The following is a 24,868-nucleotide window of genomic DNA, read 5'->3' on the forward strand; positions in this document are numbered from 1 at the left end:
ACTTAGGAAGTGTGTGGGCTTATGTAGGGGAAGAAATTAGAAGAAGCTCTGCTGAAAACCCCCCAGCCGAGCACCATGGATTAAAGGATCTGGCATTGCCGTGGCTGCGGTGTGGCCCAGGAACGCGATACGCCATGGCATGTGGCCGTAAAAAAACAAAAAGAAAAGTAAAAACTACTTTCAAAATTTAATAGGAATTCCCGTCAAACAAATCTGACTAGCATCCGGAAGGACACAGGTTCGATCCCTGGCCTCACTCAATGGGTTGAGGGTCTGGCGTTGCTGTGAGCTGTGGTGTGGTTTGCAGACATGGCTCGGATTCTACGTGGCTGTGGCGTAGGCCAGTGGCTATAGCCCCGATTCGGCCCCTTGCCTGGAAACCTCCATACGCTGCGGGTGCAGCCCTAAAAAGGCGAAAAAAATTTGTTTGAACAAACAGGGCTTTTAAGGTAGGATGCTCCAGGCAAAGATGACACTTCTCTCTAAATGTAACGCGGTTCCAGAAGGCTTCTGGGTGTTTGCCAAGGTCTCCCTTTTAGGGGAGAGTTTGGTAAAATAATCCCTTTTGTTGGGAGGGCGGACACACAGGAAGCTCTGAAGGGCACACTAAGGGGAAGAGGCTTGCTCCTGCTGGCGGCAGCCTCGGGCAGCAGGGCTCCTGAGGGGCTTGGGCTGCAGATGTGCTCTGGGGGCAGGGTGGGCGCTAAGCTGCTGGGGTTGTGGGGTGCAGGCACGGGCGGGAGACTAAGAAATCGGGCCAGCCTTTTGGGAACAAAGATAAAACTCACTCTTTGGCCCCATGAAGTCACTGTGGATCAAATATTTCAATGTTAAAAACGTAACCACATAGTCCCCTGAAGAGAACGCGGATGGGTACCGAGAACACTTGCCTGGAGGCCTTTCTGAACACCCGGAAGCCACGCTGATAAGGCCTGATGCGGGAGCGGAGCGGGAGCGGGAGCAGGACCACTTGAGCGGGGGCCCTGCTGCGCACCAGGAAGCCGGGCCAGGCCCGCCCCAGACGCTCGGTCCCTTTGTGCTGGCCGTCTGTCCTGCGTTTTGAGGGGAAAAGTAGCTCATGTTGTTTTCTTCTTTTTTCTCTTTATTGATCGTTCTTATTTTTTGTTTGAATTGATCATTTTTATTTGAATTTATTTTTGATTGAATTATGTAACTGAATTTATCTTTTTTTTTTTGTCTTTTTGCCTTTTCTGGGGCCGCTCCCGCGGCATATGGAGGTTCCCAGGCCAGGGGTCTCATCGGAGCTGTAGCTGCCGGCCTTCGTCAGAGCCACAGCAACGCGGGATCTGAGCCACGTCTGCGACCATCACCACAGCTCACGGCAACGCCGGATCCTTAACCCACTGAGCAAGGGCAGGGATCGAACCCGCAACCTCATGGCTCCTAGTCGGATAACTGAATTTAAATTTTATTTATTTGTAGTTTATTTGAATTTTGCTCGGTTCTCTGTAGTCACTGGCCCTTGTGCCGCTGTGTAGCAGCTGGTTGGGACTCGCTGTCCTGTGTGGGGAAGGCACAGACGCTGACGTGGACGTGCCGGGACGAGAGCCCTGGGCACCCACAGCGTGTCCCTGCGTCTTGTGTCCGCAGCTCCGCCGCATGCAGGAGATGATCGCAAGGATGCAGGCGCAGATGCAGCTGCAGATGCAGGGCGGGGACAGCGATGGCGGCGTTCACGGGCACCACGTGTAAGGTAACGAACGGGCCTGGACAGCGGCCAGTAGGTCCTGGAGCTCCGTCCTTCACCCCTGCTGGCCCAGAGGGGACAGGTTGCTCCTGAAGAGACAGAAGCTTCGCCACCCCTCCCGTCCGGGGAGGGTTTCATGTTGCCTGAGCTTATAAATGTGGCAAGGCTTTCCTTCCCTCCTCCCTGCTGGGGCTTCTCTCCCCACGGAAGCCGCGCTCCTGGTCAGTGGAGGGCAGCGCACCCACGTGCCCGCACACAGACACGCTCACAGGACTCGGAGAAGCAGTCGCCCGGGTCCCCAGGTGGCTGAAGGACCTGACAAAGGACGCGGAGCACGGGGCCCCCAGGGTGAGGTCTGAGAGGGTCCCCAGTTCCAGAGCTTCTGTCCCCGAGGAGCTGGGGTACGTCAGCAACCCGGACGCTCTCCAAGCCCCCACTTTGGGCACAGGCTCCTCTCGCCTCTCTGGAGAGGCTCCCGAGCTGGAAATGACAGGCTTTTGTCGTGGCTCTTTCTGGGGACCACCTCCGTCCAGGAGCCCTGGTCAGGAGCAGAGGCAGGACTTGGCCTGAGACGCTCCCAGTGCCCTTCCCACCTTGGGGGCGCCGGATTCGAAGCGTGTGCAGGGCCGCCAGAGACCAGGCACTACGGTTCACGCTCAGACAAGGTGGAAGGAAAAGTGCGTCAGAACAGCTCTTGTTGGTGCTACAGTTAGAAGGGTGTCAGAGCCAAAAGGATCTCTTCCCAGAGCGTTTCTAAGCGTCTCTGAACCCGCTTAGACGCGGTGGAGACGGGGCGGAGGGCGGGGTTGTGCCCGGCTCAGGGGCACCGTGTCAGAGACGGCTGCCCTGTGCCCCGCCACGACTCCGCTCCGACCACCGCACTCCCTGGGACCCGTGGACGTCTGGCTGTGTAGACTGGCCGCCCTGCCTGCGGGGGCTCTGCAGACACCAGGGGCCCAGGACGAGGAAAAGGCCAGTGTCCCGTCCCTGCCGCCTGCGGACACTCAGGTGGCTGCCACCTCCACCCCGAGAGGATGAGGGAAGGGGCCAGCGGAGGAAGCGGTTCCGTGGGGTTGGGGAGGGGGCCCAGAGCTGGGGGGCCGCTGGGGTGCCGGTGGCAGGGACCCGGCTCTAGGGCAGGAGGTGCTGTCATGGCGTGAGTGACCGCACGCTGAGCTGACACTGAGGACCACGGAGATGGAAGTCAGACATCTCCGGAGACCCAGGGAGGAACGAGGGCCTGTGGGGGCGGCTCCGGGCCTTGGTCTCGAAGCCCAGCCCTTGCCTTTCTGCGGCGTATTGGGAAAGGTTTTAGTTGTGAAATACATGGACAAAAGGACGCCAACACACACTACAGAGTAACCACTTTTTCTGTGGGGGTGTTTGGGTTTGTTTGTTTGTTATTGTCTATTTTAGGGCTGCACCCTCCCAGCACAAGGAAGTTCCCAGGCTAGGGGTCGAATCCGAGTTGTAGCCGCCGGCCTACACCACAGCCCACAGCAACGCCAGATCCGTAACCCACTGAGCAAGGCCAGGAATCGAACCCGCATCTTGATGGATACTAGTTGGGTTCATTACAGCTTCGCCACCACGGGAGCTCCCACCCTTTAAGGGAGCACCCACGGAAGCCCACCTGGCCAGAGTCAGTTGGTTTTCTTTTGTTGTTGTGTTGAATCCTTAGAACATCTCAGGGGGTGCCAAGTTCCCACTTGGCTGAAAAGGACATGGATGCTGGGCCAGTGTTTAAAACAACCTGCCTTTGGGCACAGCCCTTGTTAATTCTCTGACCTCCTGAGTCCAGAGCACGGGCAGCTTTGGCACCTCACGGGGGATGGGGTGGGGGCTATTGATGGTAAAATGCAGAGAAGCTTGACTCCTGGAGGGTGGGGTTCACTTGAGGCCGGAAGGAGCGAGAGACACCAGCTCATTAGCTCTGATCTTGCTGCTTCTCTTTTTAAAACTTTAGTCAGGGAATTACAAGACGTCTCCTTCTGGCACATGAAATTAACTGTATTTCTGTATACGTCTCGGTTCTGTGGGACTCCTGATTTCTCAGAGCTTCGCAAGTGGCATTTTGATTTCCGTCGACTCTGGCCTGAGCCGCCTTCTGCTCCGTCTGTGGCCTCTGTTGCTGTGCGGAAAGAATGGTGCTGCTCACTGCCCAGGGCGTAGGCGCTGCGTCCCTCCCACTTCCACGCGTTGTGTTTTGTTTTCCAGGAACCATCTCGCAAGACCCACATTCCGATGAGCGGCACAGCTGCGTGTTCTCACGGCGGCTGGAAGGGTGCCATCCACGGTCTATAGTACCTGTGCCTGAGAAACTAATTTTTCAGAAACTTTCGAGGTGTTACTTTGTATGAAGTATCTTAACATTTATGTTTCATTATGTTATACTTTCTTCTTTCTTTCCTCCACCGCAACTAACCACTGACCTTAGCATCGATTCCCGGGGCCTTCAGCATGTAGAGTAAATCACTGAATTCGACTCGGCTGGCCTCACCACCCAGCCCCGATTTGTTTCTAGAAGCAGACAGATTTCCCGGACTGTTCTGAGTGGTGCGGAGGGACGGGCTGACCTGGCGCAAGGCTGTCCACTCACCAGGTCGCCACGTGAGCTTGACTTCCTGGCTTCTGTTGGAGCCCAACACCTACAACCAGTTTTGCTGCTTTAACTCAGAACTGATGATTCACCTGCGTGTTGATCTGTTTACCAAATGAAACAGTTTTCTAATGAGATACATGTTTATACTTAAATAGCTTTTTCTAACGTGGGCTTTTGGGGTGAATTTTTTAACAAGCCTCTGGGTTCCGATGCTAGGTCATTTTTTTAAACCGCTATGCATAGAACTCTCCACCAGCCACGTTCTGTAGAGTAGGTCACCAATACTAGTTTATTCTGCTCCAGGAAAAAGCCCTGCGTCCACGAGCAGCAGTTTTCACGGTGCAGCTAAGATTCCGACCTACACGGTGAGAGGCAGTAAGCGGTTTCCACTCAACTAAATTTAAAACATGACTTAAGGAAAATTAACAAGTGATTGTGCAGAAACCACCTTGGTAATACTTTACACTGCAATCTTGAATGTGCTTTGTGTAACGGCGGCGGTTCTAGAGGCCCCGCCTGGGCTGTGGGAATCAGGGTCCTTCGGCGGCAGCCCTGGGGCCTCCGCCCCACGGATCCTGAAACACACCCGGGTTTTCCTCACGGTAACGTTCTAAACAGCGTCCAGGCGGATAGCAGTGATCCTTGCTCTGTGCAGACCGTCTGTCCGCGTGCTGTGTGAGAATGGAGGGTCTTTCAGATGCGCGCCGGGGCTGGCTGGCCGGTGCCCCCAGTCGAGGCTGCCCCCGGATGGGTTTGTGTGCTCTGCGGCCCCGTCCCGGCCCTGTCCTCCCGCCCAGGGGCCAAGGTGCTGATACTTCTGCTGCCTCGGGAGGTGGGGCCCAGAAAGTGACAGCTGGACGCTCTGGGAGGAGGTGGTGCTGGTTCCGTTTTCTTTTCGCCAGAACAGGAGAGAATGTGTATCACTCCAAGGATGAGGAGGGTGGCTTTTGCCAGAGAGGAAGAAAAGCGGGGTGGTCGGAGCACCTTCGAGTCACAAGGGTGTCCTGCAGAGGCTGCCCTCCTCCAGACCTCCTTCCTGTCGCCTGCCTGCGGGTGGTCGGGAGCCGCAGCTGCAGGCGCACTGGGCAGATTTTACCAGGGAAACGTCTTCCCTGGCCTGAGGGCCCCTGCACGCAAGGCCAGTTGTTTGGGTGGTTTGGGTGTTGATGCCCTACGCTAGTGAACGCTGTTCAGCAGAGGGGCTGGGGCAGCATTTGAAAGTGGTCAGCGTGAGCCCTGTCCTGTCGGACGACTCCCTCCTGCGCACAGCTGCCGCCTAATGGAGATGCAGGGGTGGGCCTGCCCTGTTAGACTTTCAGATTCCCGTTTGTCTGCTGCCCAAATCTAAGTAAATACTCTTGCTAATAGATAATTGCTCTTTTACTAAGGGATAATCTTTACCTATGAAAGTGTATTTTGAAAACTTATTTTACACAGCAATTTTGTATCCATTGAAACTAACCTTTTATCAATAAAGCACTATTGTTTAGATACTGAGAATTTCTCATTGTTGGCTCTTTTTTTTTTTTTTTTTCTTTTTAAGGCCGTACCTGCAGCATATGGAGGTTCCCAGGCTAGGGGTCCAATCAGAGGTGTAGCTGCCGGCCTGCGCCACAGCCTCAGCAATGTCAGATCCCCAACCCACTGAACAGGGCCAGGGATCCAACCCGAATCCTCATGGATACTAGTCGGATTCATTTCCACTTTGCCACGAAGGGAACTTCTCGTTATAAAGATGGAGGGTCTTCTGGGAAAGAGTCAAGGAAAGCCCTGCTTTTCTTGTGTATTAAAATCAAGGGGGGGAGTTCCCGCTGTGTCATAGTGGAGTAGGAATATGACTGCAGCAGCTTGGATGACCGCCAAAGCTAGGGCTCAGTCTGTGGCCTGCAGCAGTGAGTTAAAGAACCTGGTGTAGGTCTGAGCCCCAGCTTTGATCCCTGGCCCAGGAACTTCATATGTTGGGGGGGGGGTGTGGAGGAATTTGTACCAACAGTACCAACACCTCTGTACTGGTGATCCCAAACCCCAAAGAGCATGCCATCAAGACTGGAAAGGAATCATTTCCAGGAAGAACGATAAAAATTAGCACTGGTGAGTTCAGTGACTTCTACCCACAGAATACAAAATTTATCTCATTCACTGTAGTTAGAACTATTAAGAAATTTTGAATGTGCCGCAGGTACAGTCCTAAAAAGCAATCAGTCAAAGCAAGCATGAAGGGGTTCCCACTGTGCACAGTGGAGTAATGATCCGGCTTCTCTCTGTGGCATTGGTGGGTTCAATCCCTGTCCTGAACACAGTGGATTAAGGATCTGGCCTCGCCGCAGCTATGGCGTAGGTCACAGATGCAGCTCAAATTCCATATCTGGTTTGAGAACTTCCATATGCCTTGGGTGTAGCCAAAAACAGAAAAATAAAAAATGGAAATGATTTTTTTGAGAAGCTGGTCTGCAGCCCTATCTGAATGGCCAGGCGGCCCTCTGGCTGCCCACTGCACTGACCACCCTAGGACAGTTTGGGCCCCCTTCCTTCCTGGTAGTTGTCTGCCTAGACTCCTGGAGAGTGAGGTCCCGGCTGTGCAGGTCCCCTCTCCAGCATTACACCCCGCAGTGTCGCCTCTCTGACCAGGTTCTCCGCTGCGGCACCCCGCTGGCACGAAGCATCTGTCCAGGGTCTTGCCCTAGGGGCAGTGAGAACAGTGCCTGGGTTCTGACATAGGCGCTGGCGCTGGTGTCCCTGGGGGCCGGTTAGAGGAAAAGCCTGGAGGGAGCGGTGGCCGAAAGGGATGCTCTACAGAGGCTCTGACCCTCCCACCTCTGGGTGAGGAGTCTGGGCCTTGCTGAAGCTAGACTCCAGGTTTGGTCCGGATCCATCCTGGATTTACTCCCTAGGGCAGCCGCGCGGGGGCGCCCCTGACCGGGCGCGTAGACCGCGGCGGGTGCCAAGACCGGGGCAAGCCGAACCGAGTCTTGAAGAGTGCATAGGAGTTCACTGAGTCCGTAGAAGGCGCGGGCTCGGCGTGGTGTCGTGTTTCCATTCCCGGGTGGAGGTCGCGAGGCTAGAGGAGGACCGCGAAGGCTTGGAGGGCCGTGGGCCTCCCCAGCAGGGCCTGTTTCCGCCGCAGCACATCCTCGCTTGGCACCCAGTGCCTCCAGGCCACGGCCTCAGTAGCCCCAGGAGGAGCGCAATTGCCAGGTGTGGCGGCAACCGGAAGACGAGCAGCTGGCGCGGAGGGAGCTGGCAAAGGGAACCCGCCCCTCCCCAGCGCCCCGCCCCGCCCCCCCCAGCGCCCCGCCCCGCCCCGAGCGGCCCCGCCCCGCCCCAGCGCCCCGCCCCGCCCCGAGCGAGGCCCCGCCCTGCGAGCAGAGGCGGTGCTGCATTGCGTTCGACTCCTTTTGTCCCCTCTCGCCCTGCCCCCTCCGGTCCGTTCACCAATCAGAACTCCGTGCCTCGCTTTCTGGTCGCTGGCCCCGGAGGCCCCGCCCCAGAAGCCCCCAGGCCAATCGGAGCTGCGTCCGCGGGGGCGGGGGCGGGGCCCAGGGCGGCCGGTTGGGGACCCGGCGCGCGGCGCGGGGGCGGCCCGCTAGTTGTCGGGAGCGGGCGGAGCCGCCGCGAGACCCGGGGGCCTCTGCAGGCGACGGCGCGGCTGGGCCGCGGGTAAGGACGCCGGGCTGCAGGCGGACAGGGTCCAGGCTGCGCCTCGCGACACGGGTGGTGGAGGCCGCGGGCCGAGGCCCCAGGCAAGGCGGGCGCCTCCAGACGGCAGTCGTCCAGGGGAGTCCACACCCCGGCTTGGAAGGCCTCCTCGGGCGGCGGGCCCCGTGCGAGGAGGGCCGTGTGTGGGGAGCCTGCCTGTTGGAGGCCTGGAATGGGCGGTGAGGGTCTCGCGTGGAGGCCCAAAGTGGGCTGGGGGTCCCGCGTGGAGGCCCGGGCGTGGGCAGAGAGGGTCCCGAGTGGAGGCCCGGAGTGGGCTGGGTGTCCGGCGTGGAGGCCTGGCAGTGGGAGGGTAGGGTCTCGCGTGGAGGCCCGGGAGTGGGCTCTGGGGCCCGGGCGTGGGCAGGGAGGGTCCCGCGTGGGCTGAGGGTCCGGCGTGGAGGGTCCCGCGTGGAGGCCGGGGTGTGGGCGGGGAGGCTCCGGCGGGGAGGCTGGGGCGGAGGCACAGGTGGAAGCTCTGTCCGCGGTGTGACCACGCCTTTTTCGACCGTTCCTTAATTTCGCGTTACCGCTGGGAATCCGCATCAGGTGTTAATGGTTTCACTCCTTGAAGCCTAGGAAGCCGCTTAAGGCTGGGAGGAGCCTCTAGAGAAAATCGTGAAAGCTGGGGCCGGAATCAGACCGGAGCATCGTTTACTCTGGTGGCAGCAGCCTCTGATGGCCTTGCTTGGACTGATCAGTCATTGCTGTGAAAAACAAATCCAAACAAGGCACGTGGAAGGAAATAACTCAGTCCACAGCGAAAGGATGGGAAGATTTTTCTGGGGTGGTTTTTCTCTTTAGATTCTGTGAGGGAGCGTTGGGCTGACCTTGTGCAGATGTTCGCTCACCTCAGGAGTGCTGGGCTGAGGGCTGGCTGAACGCAGACTGTTACAGCAGACGGCACCATCCTCTCCTGCCAGAGAGATGGGAGGGGACGTTTGAGGTCCACAGGCCTGGAGTGACCCGTACTTAATAGGCCAAATCTAATGTCAGTTTTCTGTATCTCCTGGGGTTTTGCTTTTTTTTTTTTTAATGCGTTCCTTACACCAGTAGACATAGGTCGTTGTGAAGCCCTTCCTACTGGTTCTTTTTCTGGTTCTCAGCTCTCCCCATTTGGAAGCAGAGGAAGTGGAGTTGATATCGGAGAGGCAGCAGTGAGTGATGGCTTGAAGCGAGATCCCAGTTCTCTGCTCAGGATTGATCCTGGGCAGCCTGGATGAAAACCAGGAACCCTATCCACTAGACTGGCCGAGGCCAAAAGCAGAATTGCCCTGATTCTTGTTCCCATTGAAAGCAAGACTGTTTCAAGGAGGCAAGGGGTGTAGAGTTTATTGTTAGCGTCACAGGACAACATGGGGAGAGACAGAAACACAGAGCCTTGGGCTGTGTGTCTAGGGCGGAAGCAAAGCCGTCATCGCTCCCAAAGGAGGAGTGAGGGTGCGGGCGTCCCCCTGGACGAGGAGCGAGCCACTTCTGTGGGACCGTTCTTCCCGGCCTTTGCCGTTGGCCCACTGCCTTGTTTTATCTTTCACACCCGACCAGACCCGGGGTCCTCCCCGACCTGCGTGCCCATCTCTCGACCAAGATGGAGGCCGGAGCAGAGCATGGCGGGAGGTTACCCAGACTCCTTATGGCCTGGCGCCCCCTCCCCTTCTGACCCAGAGGGGCTCTCTGCGCATGTGTGGTTGGGGTCTCCCTGCCCTGAGGATGGGGAGGACGTGGCCTCTTTGTTCTGCCCGGCAGGGCTCAGCCCCTCTCCTGATCCTATCATCATCTTTGTTTATCAAGGGCACAGAAGACAAGTGCCCGTCATTTGCCTTGTGCCTGTTGTTATTTCTGTCTTGCAGTATAGACAGGTGGCTGGTCGTGAATGTCTACCCTGTAGCCCACCTAGCTCCTGCCTCAGGAAGTGTAACTACAAGGCCAGTTGCAGTTGTGTGTCCTGGAGCCCGTCTGTCTCCTGCCTCAGAGTGGCTGGTTTAGGCTCACACCCTGGCTGTGCCTCCCCAGTGCTCCTGCTTTGTTGCGAATCAACATGTGCTTGGCGCTGAGTTGCAGACCAGATGCTGCCAGGCAGCTGCCTGAACTGCAGGAGTTTGCAGGCTCATTTAGGTGTGGAAACACCTTCCCTGTAGACTTCCAGGCCCTTCTGCTCTAGTCCCCGTCCCCAAAGGGACGTTGAAATGATGCCCTCATTGGTCTCGGCCTGAGGTTCCTAATCCACCAAAGGAGGCCCTCGTGGAGTCTGCGAGGCTCCAGCATCAGTGAAAAAGCTGTGAGCTAGATGCCTGGCACCCAGTAAGTGCTTAATAAGTGTTAGCCCTCGTGTTACCAGATGGAAGGATAATCTGAGTAGACAGCCGAGAGCGAGGTAGGCGGGGTTTAGGCAGAATTATCCTGCTTGGAGGGAGAGGCAGGGCAGGAGGGACAAGGCAGAGATGGCCTCGTGGGAGTTCCACACAGGGTCTGTCCCCTCCTGCCGTCAGGACATGCCTGCCTCTAGTCACATGGACACCTCCGCTCTCCGAAAGTGACGGCTGTTTGTTACTGCTCCTTCCCCCGTCGGGCGTGTTCCTGCTTGTCCATCACCCACTTTCTCAGACCCTTGCCAGCTCCCCTTCTGCCTGGTGGGCCGTGGGCTTCCAGCGCACAGCAGGGGGTGTCAGGAACCCCTTCAGGCTTGGGCACTGAGCCAGGGTCTCCCCTCATGCTCTCTGAGATCCAGGTCTGTAGCATCGTGGGACGTTTGCGTATTTGTCAACTCCAGGTTACCTTGGTAACAGGGTGTCCCAAAGGCGAGGGTTCCTCAGAACTTCGTATGCTAAAGTCCACAGTTTGCTGGGTTTCCAGTGATTCTGGAGCTTGGTCTCATCGCTTTGGAGAGCAACTAGCAGTATGTGATAAAGATTCTGATTTTGGAACCCCAGTTTTGGAAACGAACCCTGTTACACCGTTCTGCCGTCGGAGCGGCTGAGGAAGCCCCAGCCAGCAGGTGCGCTCTGGCGGCGCCGTCCCTGACCTTCCCGCCAACAAAGCGCCCACCAGTTAGATTCACGGAAACATGTTCCACAGCGTGTCTGAACCAAAAAGGCACAGCCGTCTGTGCAGGGTGGTTATGCTGCTGTAAAGATAGGCCGCGACGTGGCCAGGACCAGAGGGAAGGGGGAGGGAGACGAGTGCTTTTCCTCCCGGGGACTCTTCCCCAGGCGGGAGTTGAAGTCCACAGTCGTTTTAAGTTCAAACGCAGGAGGCACTGTAAGCTGGGGTGCGGCGGCGAACCCTTCTTCCTCCCCCGGCCCCCCAGCCCTCTTAGCTGGCCCGCGAGGTCCCTCACTGCCCAGCCCCGACAGCCGCTCTTGTCCTGCTGGTCGCCTGTCTCCCAGCAAGGCCCAGCTCCCACTTCGAGCCTGGAGACCCCCGGTCCACCAGCGGCGCCCCCTTCCTCCGTGTGGCCTCGCGCCCTGCTCCCCGCCACCGGTAGGTGATGCCTCTTCCCTGGTTGTCCCTCCTTCTAGGGAATCCTGTGCTCGCCTTATGGGTCCCTTAAGCTGGGGAGGAGACAGCACGCCCGGGCTGGGCCGGGCCGCCTGCAAACTGACTGCCAGCAGGTCCCTGACCCTCCTGAGCCTGAGTCTTTATGGTGACATGTGTGATGGGGGTGCAGGGGCCGCGGCACTCACTCGGGACCCACCAGAACCTCTGTCGGCCTGATGCAGCCACCCCGCCCTGCTGAGGCCTCTCCCTCCCCGCCAGCCACCAGGTTCCTGGTGGCTTCCTGACCTCACCTTCCCCCTTTGAGCAGACGGCCCTCTTTGGCCTCCCGCAGTGGGGGGGCCTCTGCCTCTCATGAGTGCCTGGCTGCAGGGCTGAGCAGCCCAGTGCTCAAGAACTGTTTGAACTAAGCAAGTTTCAGCTAGGGCGCGGGCAGGGGCCAGATTTCATGGGGCCTGAGACTTAAACAATTGGGAGGAGGAGCCTCTTTAGGAAAATACAATGTTACAGATAGGTATTAACTGGGAATGTAAGTATTTATTTAGAGTGACAAAAAGTAAATAAGTTATAGATTTGAAAAGCTGACCTGTCATACCTATATCACTGAATCCAAAAATGTGCTTTTTTTTTTTTTTTTTTCCCCTTTTCTCTTTTGGCTGCCCTGCTGCTTATGGTGCTCCCAGGCCAGGGGTCAGATCCGCGCCTCAGTCATGACCTAAGCCGCAGCGGCAGCAACACCGGATCCTTAACCCACTGTGCTGGGCAGGGGATCGAACCTGCGACCCAGTGCTCCCAAGACACCGCAGGTCCCTTTGCGCCACAGCAGAAACTCCTAGGATGTTTGTTAGTTACCGACACACCTCTGTGATGCTTTTTATTTGGCCGCATGCTTTTTAATTGCCTCGCCGCGACGGAGAATGGAAAGGGTGCAGTGATTGCTCCAGTGTGTGGTCAATCAGAACCTTTATTAGTGACTTGGGGCCTGGACTGTGGGCTCACACTTGTGTTTCTAGCTCAGCTGCAGAGTGTGTCTTGGACAAGCAGGAGCCCTAATAAACGCTGTTTTGCACAATTCCATTCAAAAAAGTAAAAAAAAAAAAAAAAAAAGTGTATTTTAATTCTTCTGCTACATTGTTAGTTTTCTGACAAGCAAGAAGTGCAGTTTGGCTCCTGGGTACTGAATCGTGTCGGGTGATGGTGTTCCCACAAACGGGCGTCTGGGGCCCCGCGTTTCACACCTTCTTTCCCACAGGTCCGCTCCCGGCCGGGGGGTGTGTTCCTGCCACCGCAGGGCCCCTGGCCTGGGCACAGGGGTGAAACCGGTGTGCCTCAGGCCCAAGCTGCGCTGAGATGGCTGGTCATGACCTCAGTCACACAGAAGCAGCTGCAAACAGCCCTCGTGTCCCCCGAAACCCAAACTGAACGTGCAGGGCGCTCAGGCCACCCACATGGAGGGAGGACGAAGATAGTCTTAGCCAATTGCAATTGGAATATTTTTGCGAATTTTAAACAAAAGGCTGTGATTGCGGGCTCACTGCACTGAGGGCCTTTCCTGGCACCTTGGGAGGGGCCGGAAATGAGGCAGAGCCGAGTCACACTGCTTGCCCAGGGCCACTGAGGCCCGACGCTGGTGCCAGGTGACACCACAGCGCCCCCTCTGGCGGCTGGTGGGGTGTCTGGGAAGGAGGGAAGGACACCCGGTCGTTTACAAGTTACTTGAGTCACAGGCTTTGTTAGCTGCTTTCTCCCGCAGCATCCAGATCCCAGCTGCCTTGGTGCGAGCTAATAAGATGCATGTGGGAGACTAAGTCTCCATATCTGAACCAGAAATCCATTCCAGGGAGAGTTCAAGAGTGTTAATTTAGGAGTTCTTCTTGTGGTTTAGCAGGTTAAGGATCTGACGTTGTCTCTGTGAGGACATGGGTTTGATCCCTGGCCTCGCCCAGTGGGTTAAAGAACCGGTGTGGCTGTGGTGCAGGCTGGCAGCTGCAGCTCTGATTTGGCCCCTAGCCTGGGAACTTCCACAGGCCATGAGTGCAGCCCTAAAAAGGGAAAAAAACGTTAATTTCTGTTTTAACTCTTCTCTTAGAAGGAAGAGCAAGGGTGACCCCTGAGCAGACATGGGAGCTCCCCGCCTTCTCTATGGGGCGGGGGGGCGCCGCGTGGTCCTTAGGAAGGCCCGCCGCTAGGGCGTCTGAAGCAGGAGTGCTCACGTGGGGGTCTGCGCAGAACCCCCTCGTTCAAATGTAGGCAATTTGAAAAGCGCAGACCCGAGGAAAGCAGGAAATAAAGACCAGCCCTCTTCCTCTCCCGGACAACCGCTGTGACCTTGCTTAGGGCGCGCTGTCCGCCTCGGTTCCTGGGAGATGGAAGGACCCGGCCCGGCCGGCCTCTCCCACTGATGGGGCCACAAAGCTGGACAGCTGCGTGGAGCAGCTACCTGAGGACCCAGACGAGTGGGTGGTGACGGCAGACAAAGGCCGGACGTGAGGGCTGCCACGCCAGCAGCGAGTTTCCAGCTCTGTCCCAGCATCCCCGCCTCCCCGCCTGGCCGCCCGGCACCCGAAACCCAGAGAGGCTCCAGGAGGGAAGGGGGGCCACCGTCCCTCTCCCTCCCTATTCTCCAGGCCGGGCCGAAGGAGCCTGCAGGCCTAAAACTGAGGGCCGTGGACAACCCGTGCTGCCGTTTCTCTCTCCTGCAGCCTGGCCCCAGGCTGCAGTGCAGGCCCAGGAGTGCACAGCAGAGCAGGGTGACAAAAACCACAGGTTTCTGCCTGGAGACCACTGGGCAGCGTTTCAGGAAGTGACCCCTGGAGTTGCTGCTGAGCCTGTGGGCCGCGTGCGAGCTGTGCACGTGGGAAGCCGACCCCAACAGCTTGCTGGAGACTTCGGGAACTTCCCCAGGGGGCAGCCTGCTGCTTGGGGGCAGCCCGGCCTCTGAAGGTGGACCTGATGCTGGGCCATGGCCAGGCCCACCAGGCCAGTGTCAGAAACGCCACATTCTCTGTTGGGATTTAAACGAGGCCCAGAGGCTCACAGTCCATAAACAACTGTCCAGGATACAATCCCGAATTACCCGTGTATGCAGAACCAGGGACAGGCCACAGCCGAGATGGTGCAAACATGAGCTTGCCTGCCAGACACCTGGGGGGAGGCAGAACTTTGGCCCCCATGGCCTTCTGGGAGCAGGTTGCGTTACATGGCGAACGTTCTTTGCAGATGTGATCAGCCCTAAACAGGTGAGGGTGTCCTGAGCCCTCCAGCTGGGCCTCAGCCGATGGCACAGCTGTGTCAACCAGAGACTGTCCCAGCCGGCGGCAGAAGACAGGCAGGGAGGTCGGGAGCCTGAGAGAGACCCAAGTACGGCTCTGAGGATGGGGACGCCACCGCCGGGGAGTGCCGGTGGCCTGCAGAAGCTGGCTGCGGCAAGGACAGCGGCTCAGTCCGGGCCCAGACAGACCCGCAAGAGCTGGAGGGGCTTCTCCCCCTGAGCGTCCAGGTAAGACCCCGGGCCAGCTGCCGCCGTGACCAACCTCCGGAGCCCCGGGCAGAGCACGCTGCGGGTCCACACGGTGCCAGATGCCGCCCAGGTTGGGGCTGTTAGTTTAAGCTGCCACGTTTGCACTTGAGTTGCTAAGGCCACGGTAAAAAGCAAAACGTGCTTTAAGGCAGCCGTATGAGAATGTCCTGAGGAGCAGGGGCCCTTCCGAAATGAGTGGGCAGCGGAGTCCTGGCCAGAAACCCCAAGATACAAGGAAGAAGCAAGTGGGGACCTAAGAACCGGAGGCGCGATGCCCGGAAGGAACCGGAGGAGTCAAAGCGAAGCGCAAGCTGGCCATGCTTTTGCTTTGCAGGCGGGTCTTTCGGTTTCTCAGTCGCGAGGAATCGCAGGTCTGCGACACTGACCTGGGCCAGGACGCTCGGGGGCCTTGAGCCAGCGGCCCACGGGGTGAGGGCCTGGCCCACGCCTCGGGGTGAAGGAGCCTCACGCCCTCCCTCCCCCCGCCCTGGGCTCTTCCAAGGGTTGGGCCCCCCCCTCACGGACGGAAAACTCTAACACTAGCAAAAGTGGAGAAGCCATCTGTCACCCGCCAGCCTCCAAGGCAGCACTTGGCGGTAGCTGTGCGGGTCTGGGCTCCCCTGCGCTGATCCCCACCTCACGGCGCTGTTTTCAAGTAAATCCTGGACGTTCTGCTTTTTGCACAGAGATGGGGACTGTCCCCCGCCTTGCACACGATGCTGTTAAAATGCACAGCAAATTAATGTCGTCTGATCCGCTTGTGGCCAGATTTCCTTGATTGTCCCATGAACACGTGATCCAGGTTTGTAGAAGGCCCACACGGAGCATTTGGCACCTAACATCTTTTAACGGTTTGTACTCTGCTTTTTCTGACGATTTATTGAGGGAATGAGGCCGTTTCTTCTGTAGGATATGCTGGGCCCTGCTTTTCCCTGTAGTCTTTTCAATCCCGGGGCCGTGGCTCACTAAGGAGCCGACTGCGGTTAAGCCACTTGAAGTAGTTCTCTTGGTAGTTTTGACACAGCGCTGGTGCAGGCGGGGCCGTCTGCTATGCTGTACTTGCCGTCTGACCCGTAAGAACGGTGGTGACAAGGAGCCTCGGCCCGAGGCAGCGCTTTACCCTCCCGCAAACTTGCTTGAACAGAAGCACGTTCCTCCCGTTTAACCACCGAGCACCTGCTGGCGCCTTGCTCGAGTTCACTTTGATAACAAAGCAGCATGTCCAGATCTTCCTGCTTCTGTCTGTGGAGCTTCTGATGTGAAATGTGACAGCGTCATACCGAAAACACAAGCAGACCCCCCAGAAAATCCTGGCGAATCCAGACTCACTTCACCTCTGAAGGCTTCATTTTTCAGTTGCTAGAATCTCACTTAACACGAAGTCAGAGCACGTGGCCGCAGGTTACGTGTGGAAAAAGCTGTCTCGGGTTCAAGCCGTTCTCTCGAAAGTCCAAGGACTGAAAGTGAGGTGTGAGGCTTTCAGACCCGCCTCTCCAGTCCGCTCTGGGGCCGGGGGTCTGAAAGCCGTGTGCCCCTCTTCTCGCAGACGCCGAGCCGCTGTTTTCATGTGTGAGGCTGGATGGGTGCGATGACACCATTTTATGGGGTTTAAGTTTTGGCTGCTGGACACTGTAAACTAGTTAGAATCAAGAACACATCTCCTTTGATTTTATTTTCACATTGAGCTGTCTTATCACAGAATTATGGATTCTCAGAGCTGAAAAGAGTCTCATGAGCACCCTCGTCCCCCCTCGCTCTCCAGGACAAAACTGGGGCTGAGGAGTTCCCGTTGTGGCTCAGCGGGTTAAGGACTTGATGTCTCTGTGAGGATACAGGTTTGACCCCTGGCCTCACTCAGTGGGTTAAGGATCCAGCGTTGCAGCAAGCATAGGGCACAGATGTGGCTCGGATCTGGTGGTGCTGGGGCTGTGGTGGAGGCCGGCAGCTGTAGCTCCAATTCAACCCCTAGCCTGGGAACTTCTATATGCTGCAGCTCTGGCCCTAAAAAGACAAAAGCAAGCAAACCCAGGGCCAGGGGTGTGAGGTGAGCAGGCTTGTTAAGGGCAGAGCTGGCGCTGGGTGTACGCGCCCTGAGCCCAGGTTGCCGGCCTCCTCGTTTCCACAGCGCCTGCCTTTTTACTTGGCCTGCTTCTGGTCACAGTTTGTAGGCACCTTTCTGTTGGCGGGAGCTGCCTCTTTCGGCCCCAGAGTGTCCGGGGCTGGTGCCTCCTGGTGTTCGTGGGGTGGCCTTGCCCGGGATGTGTTCTCGCTGGGCCGTAGGTTTGGCGCAGGTGAGGCCTCCCAGAGCACCTGCCGAGCGCCACCTGCAGCAGCTCCTCCCCGGGTTTCCGGCGCGTCTGTGATGCTGTCAGCTGCTGTTGGCTTCCAGCAAAGGCCCAGCCACATTCCCGGGGGCGGGGGGGGGGGTCATACAGGCAGACAGTCCCTGCGGCGAGGGTGCCCCACAGCCTCCGTCTGCCCCATCTCTCGCATCAGCTCTTTGAGTCCTTGCTCACGGTACAAGTTTTAGCGTTTTTTCCCTCCAGTTCCTTGCAGTGAGTGAATTACTTAGTTGCTTATTCTAAAAATCATCCGTCATGCTTATTAGAAAAGGGAAAAGGGGGGCCTGTCTCCTGATGGCGGCAGTGACGAGGGGGAGCCACCCGGCTGGAGGGACCGGGTGGGCCTGCTGTGACCGCATCTGCAATGCAAGTCGGTCCTGACAACAAGCGGGTTTTAGGCACGTCAGACAAGCCCGGTCAGGGTGGCGAGTGTCGTGCTCTGCTTCCTTAGGGAGTCAGCGGAAAAATATGTTTTTTGATCCTCTGAAAGAGGCGACCCAAAATATTTTAAGGAAGATGGATTTTCTTTTTCTTTTTTTTTTTTTTGCACAGCAGAAATTGCAACCAGCTTCCTTTACCATGGATGGTGGGCCATGCTCATCTGGGGAGCCAGGTGCTGAGTTTCCAGCCCAGGGGAGGCAACCTGGGGGCTGAATCCAGGCTGGGCTCGTGTCCTGGCTCTGCCATTTCTGATTTATGTGTTCCATGGCCAACCCTGGTTTTCGTTTTTTGTTTTTTGGGGGTTTTTTTTAGGGCCGCACCTGTGGCATATGGAAATTTCAGGGCTAGGGGTTGAATCAGACCTGCAGCTGCCCATCTTCACCACAGCCGCAGCAATGCATGATCCAAGCCACATCTGCGACCTACACTGCAGCTCATGGCAGCATCAGATCCTTAACCCACTGGGCGGCCAGGGATCGAACCCACATCCTCGTGGCTCCTAACCTACTAGCCACAACGGAAACTCCCTCTGCATGCCCTTTCCTTCCATTTTCCCCTGTTGTCAGGCTGGAGCAGATGACTGCTGACTGAGCAGCTACAGGGAGAGTTCAGCTCAGCTGCTTTTTCCACTGCGGACCAGTAGACTTTGTGGCCAAGAGGCAGTAACATTCAGAGCGTTGGGGCTGGGCTCCATTCTCCCTCAAGCTCCTCCCTGGGCTCTGACGCCTTCGGGAGCCCGTGCTCAGTGGGGTTTCGGGCACCGTTGGCAGCAAACAGCTTCCTTTGGCTGGAGGTGCTGAGCACAGCCCAGCTGGGTTGCTGCCCTGTGTGACATGGTCCAGGTGAAAATGGCTGGGGTGTGGGTTTGCTGCTCAGAGGGATACAAACCTGCTAAGAGCCACACTTCAGGATTCCTTTTGAGCCAAGAAAAGTATTCTTCTCACTTGTCGACGTTATCTTTTGTTCTTATGGGAGATGAAATAATGTAAAAAGTATGTTGGTTTTAAATATACTTTTATTATGAAATAAACACAGATGTAGAAAAACTGCACGAATCAAATATACAGTGTAAAGAATGATGGCGTGGTCACTGTCCCGTCGAGCGATGCCGCTGGGCGCTCGCACCGGGACCCACCCCTGCCCCGCGAGGGCCGCGCCCTCCCTGCAGGCGGCCCTCCCCCAGGCCGTCAAGGCGGAGCCCTCCTTGCTGGCTGACTCTCAGTTTTCTCAGTTTGCTCCTGTGGACACTGTGGTTAGTCTTGTCTCTTTGGTTTTGGTTTTTTTAAGAAGTAGGTGTTCAGTAGGAGTTCCTGTTGTGGTGCAGCGGTAACGAACCCGACTGATATCCCTGAGGACGCAGGTTCGATCCCTGGCCTCGCTCCGTGGGGTAAGGAGCTGCGTTGCTGTGAGCTGTGGTGTAGCTCTCAGACGCGGCTCAGATCCCGCTTGCTGTGGCTCTGGCGTAAATCAGCGGCTGCAGCTCTGGTTGGACCCCTAGCCTGGGACCCTCCATATGCCGCGGGGCCGCCCTAAAAAGACAAAAAAGAAGTAGGTATTTAGACATGACTTTCTTACAGTAAGTAGAAGAGGAAGAACCTGGAGGAATTTTTTCCATCTAAAATTACCATGAAAAGATACGAATGAGAATTATACATTGGCACGAACCGCAGACTTACCTTCTGAAAATAGGCCTTGGTTACGTGTGTTCAGAATCGTAGCTTTGCTTAAACGAGGGAGGGACCCTGTGGCACCCAGAGTAACGCGTCCCACGGCTTGTGTCGGAAGAACCTCTTCTCGGGGGCTCGGTTTGGGGTGAGTGTCGTGAGCTGACCCCCCCCTCCCCGCCCAAGTCACCTGTTTGACGCTGAGAGGCCTCGAAGGTGGAGGCCGTCTTCCTGCGCGCCGTTCACCGGGCGTTAGCTGCCCGCGTTCGCGGGACTGGAATGAACACGCTCGCAGTCACGGTTCTCAGATCCGTCCGTGGCTCACGTGTAGCGCCCGTGGCGCGAGAACAGTGATCTGAAGCGTGGCGGGCGGTCACTGGGGTCTGCACGGCGCTCGCGTCTTGGGGCCGTTTGCCCTCCGATGGCCGTGAAGTTCCTGAGCAGACACTTAGCGGGTACCGACCCTGGATGCAGCCTGAAGATGGTGCGGCCCAGGTGCCCAGCCGGCGGGTCAGGGGACAGTGGCCGTTACACAGGCACCTGCGTCTCACAGCTCGGCCCTCCCAGGGCTCTGCCTTCTCACCGTCGGGGTACTTCTTTGACGAGCCAGCTCTGCGGGGTTGGAAGGGTCTTTGCTTAAGGGCACAGGAGGAGCTGCTTGGCAGGGGTCACTGAGAAGCTTTTCGAACTTAATTCAAGAAGTAGAAAGCACAGGAGTTGGTCTGTCTTGATAACAGAGGAAGCGGCTGGAGGGCTCAGTCGTTAAACCGGAAGAAAGGGAATGGACAGGGATTAGTGAGATTAATCCCTGAAATACTTGCTTCAAATTACTAGAAGCCTTTTTGAAGGGGACTCAGCAGAATAAAATAATTCTGCTCCGGAGCTCCCTGGTGGTCTAGCGATCAGGACTCGGCACTTTCACCTCGAGGCCCGGCCTTCTCCCTGATCTGGGACCTGAGACTCCGCATCAGGCCCCTGATGCTGCAGCCAAAGACAAAGGAAAACAATGATAATTTCTGCAGTTGCCGCTGCCTTTCTTGATTTACTGTCTGGCATTTATTTTTTGCCCTACTGTATTTTACTGTTAAATATTTGTCTTTAAATTGACGTTCATACATAAACACATATTTAAGAAGGAGATTTTGGGGAGTTCCTGTCGTGGCGCAGCAGAAACGAATCCAACTAGGAACCATGTGGTTGCGGGTTCGATCCCTGGCCTTGCTCAGTGAGTTAAGGATCCAGCGTTGCCGTGAGCTGGGGTGTTGGTCGCAGACGTGGCTCGGATCCCACGTGGCTGGGGCTGCGGTGTAGGCCGGCAACTGTAGCTCCTATTTGACCCCTAGCCTGGGAACCTCCATATGTCGTGGGTGTAGCCCTAAAAAGACAAAAGACAAAGAAGATTTGCTATGAACAGAAGGTAATTTTTTTTTTCTTTTTTTCTTTTTAGGACTGCACCTGCAGCATATGGAAGTTCCCAGGCTAGGGGTTGAATTGGAGTTGCAGCTGCCAACCTACACCACAGCCACAGCAACACCAGATCTGGGCCACATCTGCAACCTACACCGCAGCTCACAGTAATGCCGGATCTTTAACCCACTGAGTGAGGCCAGGGATCAAACTCGTGTCCTTCTGGATACTAGTTGGGTTCTCTCTCTCTTTTTTTTTTTGTCTTTTTGCCTTTTCTAGGGCCGCATCCATGGCATATGGAGGTTCCCAGGCTTGGAGTCGAATCAGAGCTGTAGCTGCCAGCCTACACCACAGCCACAGCAATGCTGGATCCGAGCCGTGTCTACGACCTACACCACAGCTCATGGCAACGCCGGATCGTTAACCCACTGAGCAAGGGCGGGGATCGAACCCGCAACCTCATGGTTCCTCGTCGGATTCGTTGACCACTGCGCCACGAAGGGAACTCCAAATCTTTTTTTTTTTCCCTAGTTGGGTTCTTAACCCACTGAGCCACAACAGGAACTCCCAGAAGGTAACTATATTGGTGAAGACAATTAAAAGCAAGTTGCTATTATTAGACTCCAGCCAATACTGAGCCTGTTCTTTCTGTGTTAACAACAATGCAGTGATTGGCCCTGATCAACTTAATAGCTTAAAGCTAGAGGCCTTTCTCTTGGTGCCACAAGGAGGGTTGAAAGGGCATGAGTGCCTTGCTGGGCCAGCCCTCGGACCCTCTCAGACCCTGGGTGTCGTCATCCGGTGGGTGGGCACTGGGTGGAGATAAAATCACTATGCAGATGTGGTGCTGTCCCCCCAGTCTGTCACCTCCCGAGGCCACTGGCTCTCTCCCCAGCCTGGTAAGACACAACTTAGAAAAAACCAAGGCGTGCAGAGCTGGCAGAGACGAGCTGGCCGTCTTCCTCTCCTCCCCTTGGCCTTCTCCCCACTGCGTCAGCGAAGCGCCGAGCTGGCACCCGCGGTGCGCCCCCGCTTACCTGGGCAGGAGAGCCCCGTCCGGCCCTGAGAACCATGGTCAGCACCTGTCTCTGGGCTGGTGGAGGGAGGATCTGGGGAAGGAGGCTGCTGGCCTCTCCTCCCCACCAGCTGAGCAGTGACGCTCGCAGAGTTTCTGCGGGTAGAGTTAGCACCTGCCTGCCCAGCAGGGCCCCTGGAGACGGCGGCGTGCATTAGGGCGCGGTGCTCTGACTCCAAGCGCAAGGGGGAGAGGGGCTTTAAGCTCTTTGTTTCGCTGTCAGTCAGGACTCCCAGGGGTATAGAAACAGTGCCAAGGACGCCTGACTGCGCGACCTCTTTTGTCCTCTGTTTTAATACCTGAGCATGTGAGGTGACTGGCTTTCCTGTTTGCTTCAGCGCACTCCCACTCCTGGCTGGTGAAGGATGGGCGAGCTGGAAGGAACCTACCGGGTCCTGCAGACCCCGGGGGCACGCCTGGGCGGACAAGCCCCCGTGGGCGTCAGCACCCTGGAGCCCGGGCAGAGCCCCGCGGCGGCAGCGGCCAGGCTGCAGGTGCGCGTGGAGCTGCTGGACGGCACCGTGGAGGCGTTCGCCGTGGAGGTAAGATGCCGACTCTCGGAGCCAGAACGCGGGCAGCGACGGCGCGGCGTTCCTCATCGCAGGCCAGACTTCGCCTGTCGGTCAAGTTGACCAGAGTGGCTTTGGTCATAAGAGGTCCTTGGAAATAGCTCAGAGGCGGCATGGGCTCTACGCCCTTCTCTTGAGGAGGTGGGCTGAGCGCGGTGGCCAGTGGGCTGGAGCCACGCGTCCCGCCTTCCTCGCCAGCCTCTGGCTGCCTGGGTGCCAGCGGCCCTTGGCCTGGCTGCGTGTCTCTTCAGTGCCGCTCCAGGTGGCAGAGGACCAAGCGCTCACCCCGCCAGGGGCCTGCACAGAGCCAGCGTGGCACTCGTGGGTCCTCGTCAGCAATGATGACGTTTTTATGTTGAATTCCCTGAGAGCAGATCACACTGATAACACCGGCAAAAGCAATTGAGTATAGCAGACATTAAAAACATCTTTTCTCATCTTCTAGATGGCATTAGAATGACTAGTCTTTTTAAAAATTACGATTTTCATAAATAATGCGTAAGTATGCATTATTCGTTTTCCTGATATTTTTCTGTTGGTTTAAAGTGATACGTTTAGAAGCATTTCTGTGCTCTTAGTGATGCGAAGTAAAGGTGAGAGAATGAACTTGGACTCCAGCAGGAGGTTTCTTCGCCTTGTGGAGAAGTCAAGGCGCTGCCCGGGCAGCAGAGGTCGAGCCGTGGCCCGGCTGGAGAGGCCCAGAGGAAGTCCCCCCGAAGGCTGGGGCCGGGGCCCAGGCCCAGGCGACGGGCGAGGGCGGGGCCGCGCCCGGGGCTGGGGGAAGAAGAGGTGCCCTCCTGTGTGGGGCCCAGGCTGTACCAGCCTCTCTTGCTGGAGTGTTCGAGGGCATGTATCTGGTGCCTAGGTCCTTAGGGTCTGAGCTCGGAGAACTCTGAATGCTTCTTTAAGGTCTTATTTGAGGAAGAAATCAAATACCACCTCATCAGGGCAGTGGAAATTGAAACCAGTAGGACCTGTCTGTCCAACTTCACGAGTAACTCCTGTGTTGCAAGAGGCGGCCTGTGCAGGGCAGGGAGCCTGAGACAGGCCACCTTTGAGCCCTGGAAGCGAGGGCTGGCTCTCGGCTCTCTGCCAGCGTCGCTGTCTCACCGAGCACTCGGGCGGATTGCCTGGAGGAAATGGGTTAAAGGTCTGGGAACGTCTTCCTGGGGCTCTCGGATCGCTTCCAGCGAAGGGTTTGGAAGAATTTCCACCACGTACGTAGCCATCGAATGAGAAACGCACCTGCTACGGTCTGGGCCTGGGAGGTCTGCCCGCTCCCTCTCCCAGCGTCTCCAGGCCGCAGCAGCAGAGGTCCCCAAGATGCGGAGTTCCAGGCCAGCTGTGCCCTGGGCCTCCCGTCCCCGCCCCCACCCCTGCCCTTCGTATCGGACCGTGGCCGGGGTGCAGGGTGGTGTCGTGGGGAGCAGGCGGTGGGGCTCTGTCTGCAGCGCTGGGGGCGGGGACCGAAGGGAATGGGAAGTTGAGGGGCGGGCTTGGCTTTGGGGCCCCTGCACCTGCCTCACTGCTTCCTCGGTTTGTTCCTGACCCCGTCTCAGCAGAGGTGTCTGGCTGCCTCCGGCTCAGGGCGCTGGCCTGGGCTGGACGCGGAAGGTCTGCTCTTAAAGGGCCTTTTCCACTGAGGGGGGATTGGACATTTAGTTCATTTCCCACTGTTCTGTTTTGCTTCCGTGAAGACGCAGAGCGCCTGGGCGGGGGCCTCCCCGCGGCCAGAGGAGGCGCCTCGGCGGCCCGGCTGCCTGCGCTCAGGGGGCCCGGCTCTGCCGCGCCCCGGGGCCAGGACGGCTGCCCAGACCCCGCGGGAGCGTTCCTCGTCCCTTTCCTTCTGGATCCGAGAACCCCTGGGTCCTGCCTGCTGATCGACCGGTGGTGCTGGGGGCGGGCTGAGCGCACGCTTTGTCGCAGCTGGATGGCCACAGGGTCACCGCCCCGCGGAGTCGCGCACGCGAAGCGCACCGTTCAGGGTGACAGAGTTGCAGAGGAGCGCGGCCGCTCGTGGAGCATTTTTGGCACCCCACAAGGAGGCCGCCTGCCCTTTAGCTGTCCCCCCCGGAGCCCTCGGTCCTCCCCCCCAGCTCCAAGCAAGCGGTCACCTGCGTGCTGTCCCCACAGGTGTCCCTGCTGCGGCCCTCCCTCCCCGTGTAGTCTTCTGTGACAGACGGGCCTCTGGCACCCGGGGGACGCAGCGGCTTGCCCCGCCCGTGCTGTCCACGTCGCCGCAGGGCCCTTCTCCTCTTCACGGCCCAGTAGTGTCACGCTGCATCACTTTGCCACACTCGGGCCACCCATCACCGGCTGTGGGCTCCCAGGCTCACGCCGCTCCAGACTTCG

The 24,868-nt window shown here is 57.5% G+C and overlaps 2 protein-coding genes across 26 annotated transcripts in view; both read left to right on the forward strand.

Annotated features, from left to right (window-relative positions):
* The window catches only part of SEPT2 (septin 2), a 34,456-nt gene extending 28,646 nt beyond the window's left edge, over positions 1-5,810 (forward strand). For 7 of the 8 annotated variants that reach the window (XR_002338993.1, XR_002338992.1, XM_021074597.1 and 4 more), the window contains 2 exon segments: positions 1,612-1,714; positions 3,926-5,810. Coding sequence is in view for 6 of the 8 variants with exons in the window: in XM_021074597.1 (XP_020930256.1) it covers positions 1,612-1,713 (102 nt within the window). In the remaining 2 variants the exon portion in view is untranslated. 8 annotated transcript variants of the gene reach the window in all.
* FARP2 (FERM, ARH/RhoGEF and pleckstrin domain protein 2) overlaps positions 7,823-24,868 on the forward strand; it is an 83,756-nt gene continuing 66,710 nt past the window's right edge. For 3 of the 18 annotated variants that reach the window (XR_002339388.1, XM_021076018.1, XM_021076019.1), the window contains exons 1-2: positions 7,823-7,967; positions 22,286-22,489. Coding sequence is in view for 10 of the 18 variants with exons in the window: in XM_021076018.1 (XP_020931677.1) it covers positions 22,313-22,489 (177 nt within the window). In the remaining 8 variants the exon portion in view is untranslated. Of the gene's footprint in view, positions 7,968-22,285; positions 22,490-23,272; positions 23,734-24,868 lie in introns of those variants that run through there. The other 15 variants (XR_002339387.1, XR_002339391.1, XR_002339389.1 and 12 more) reach the window with 9 other exon arrangements.

Source organism: Sus scrofa, chromosome 15 (assembly GCF_000003025.6).
Source record: "Sus scrofa isolate TJ Tabasco breed Duroc chromosome 15, Sscrofa11.1, whole genome shotgun sequence".
NCBI classification, from domain to species: Eukaryota; Metazoa; Chordata; class Mammalia; order Artiodactyla; family Suidae; genus Sus; species Sus scrofa.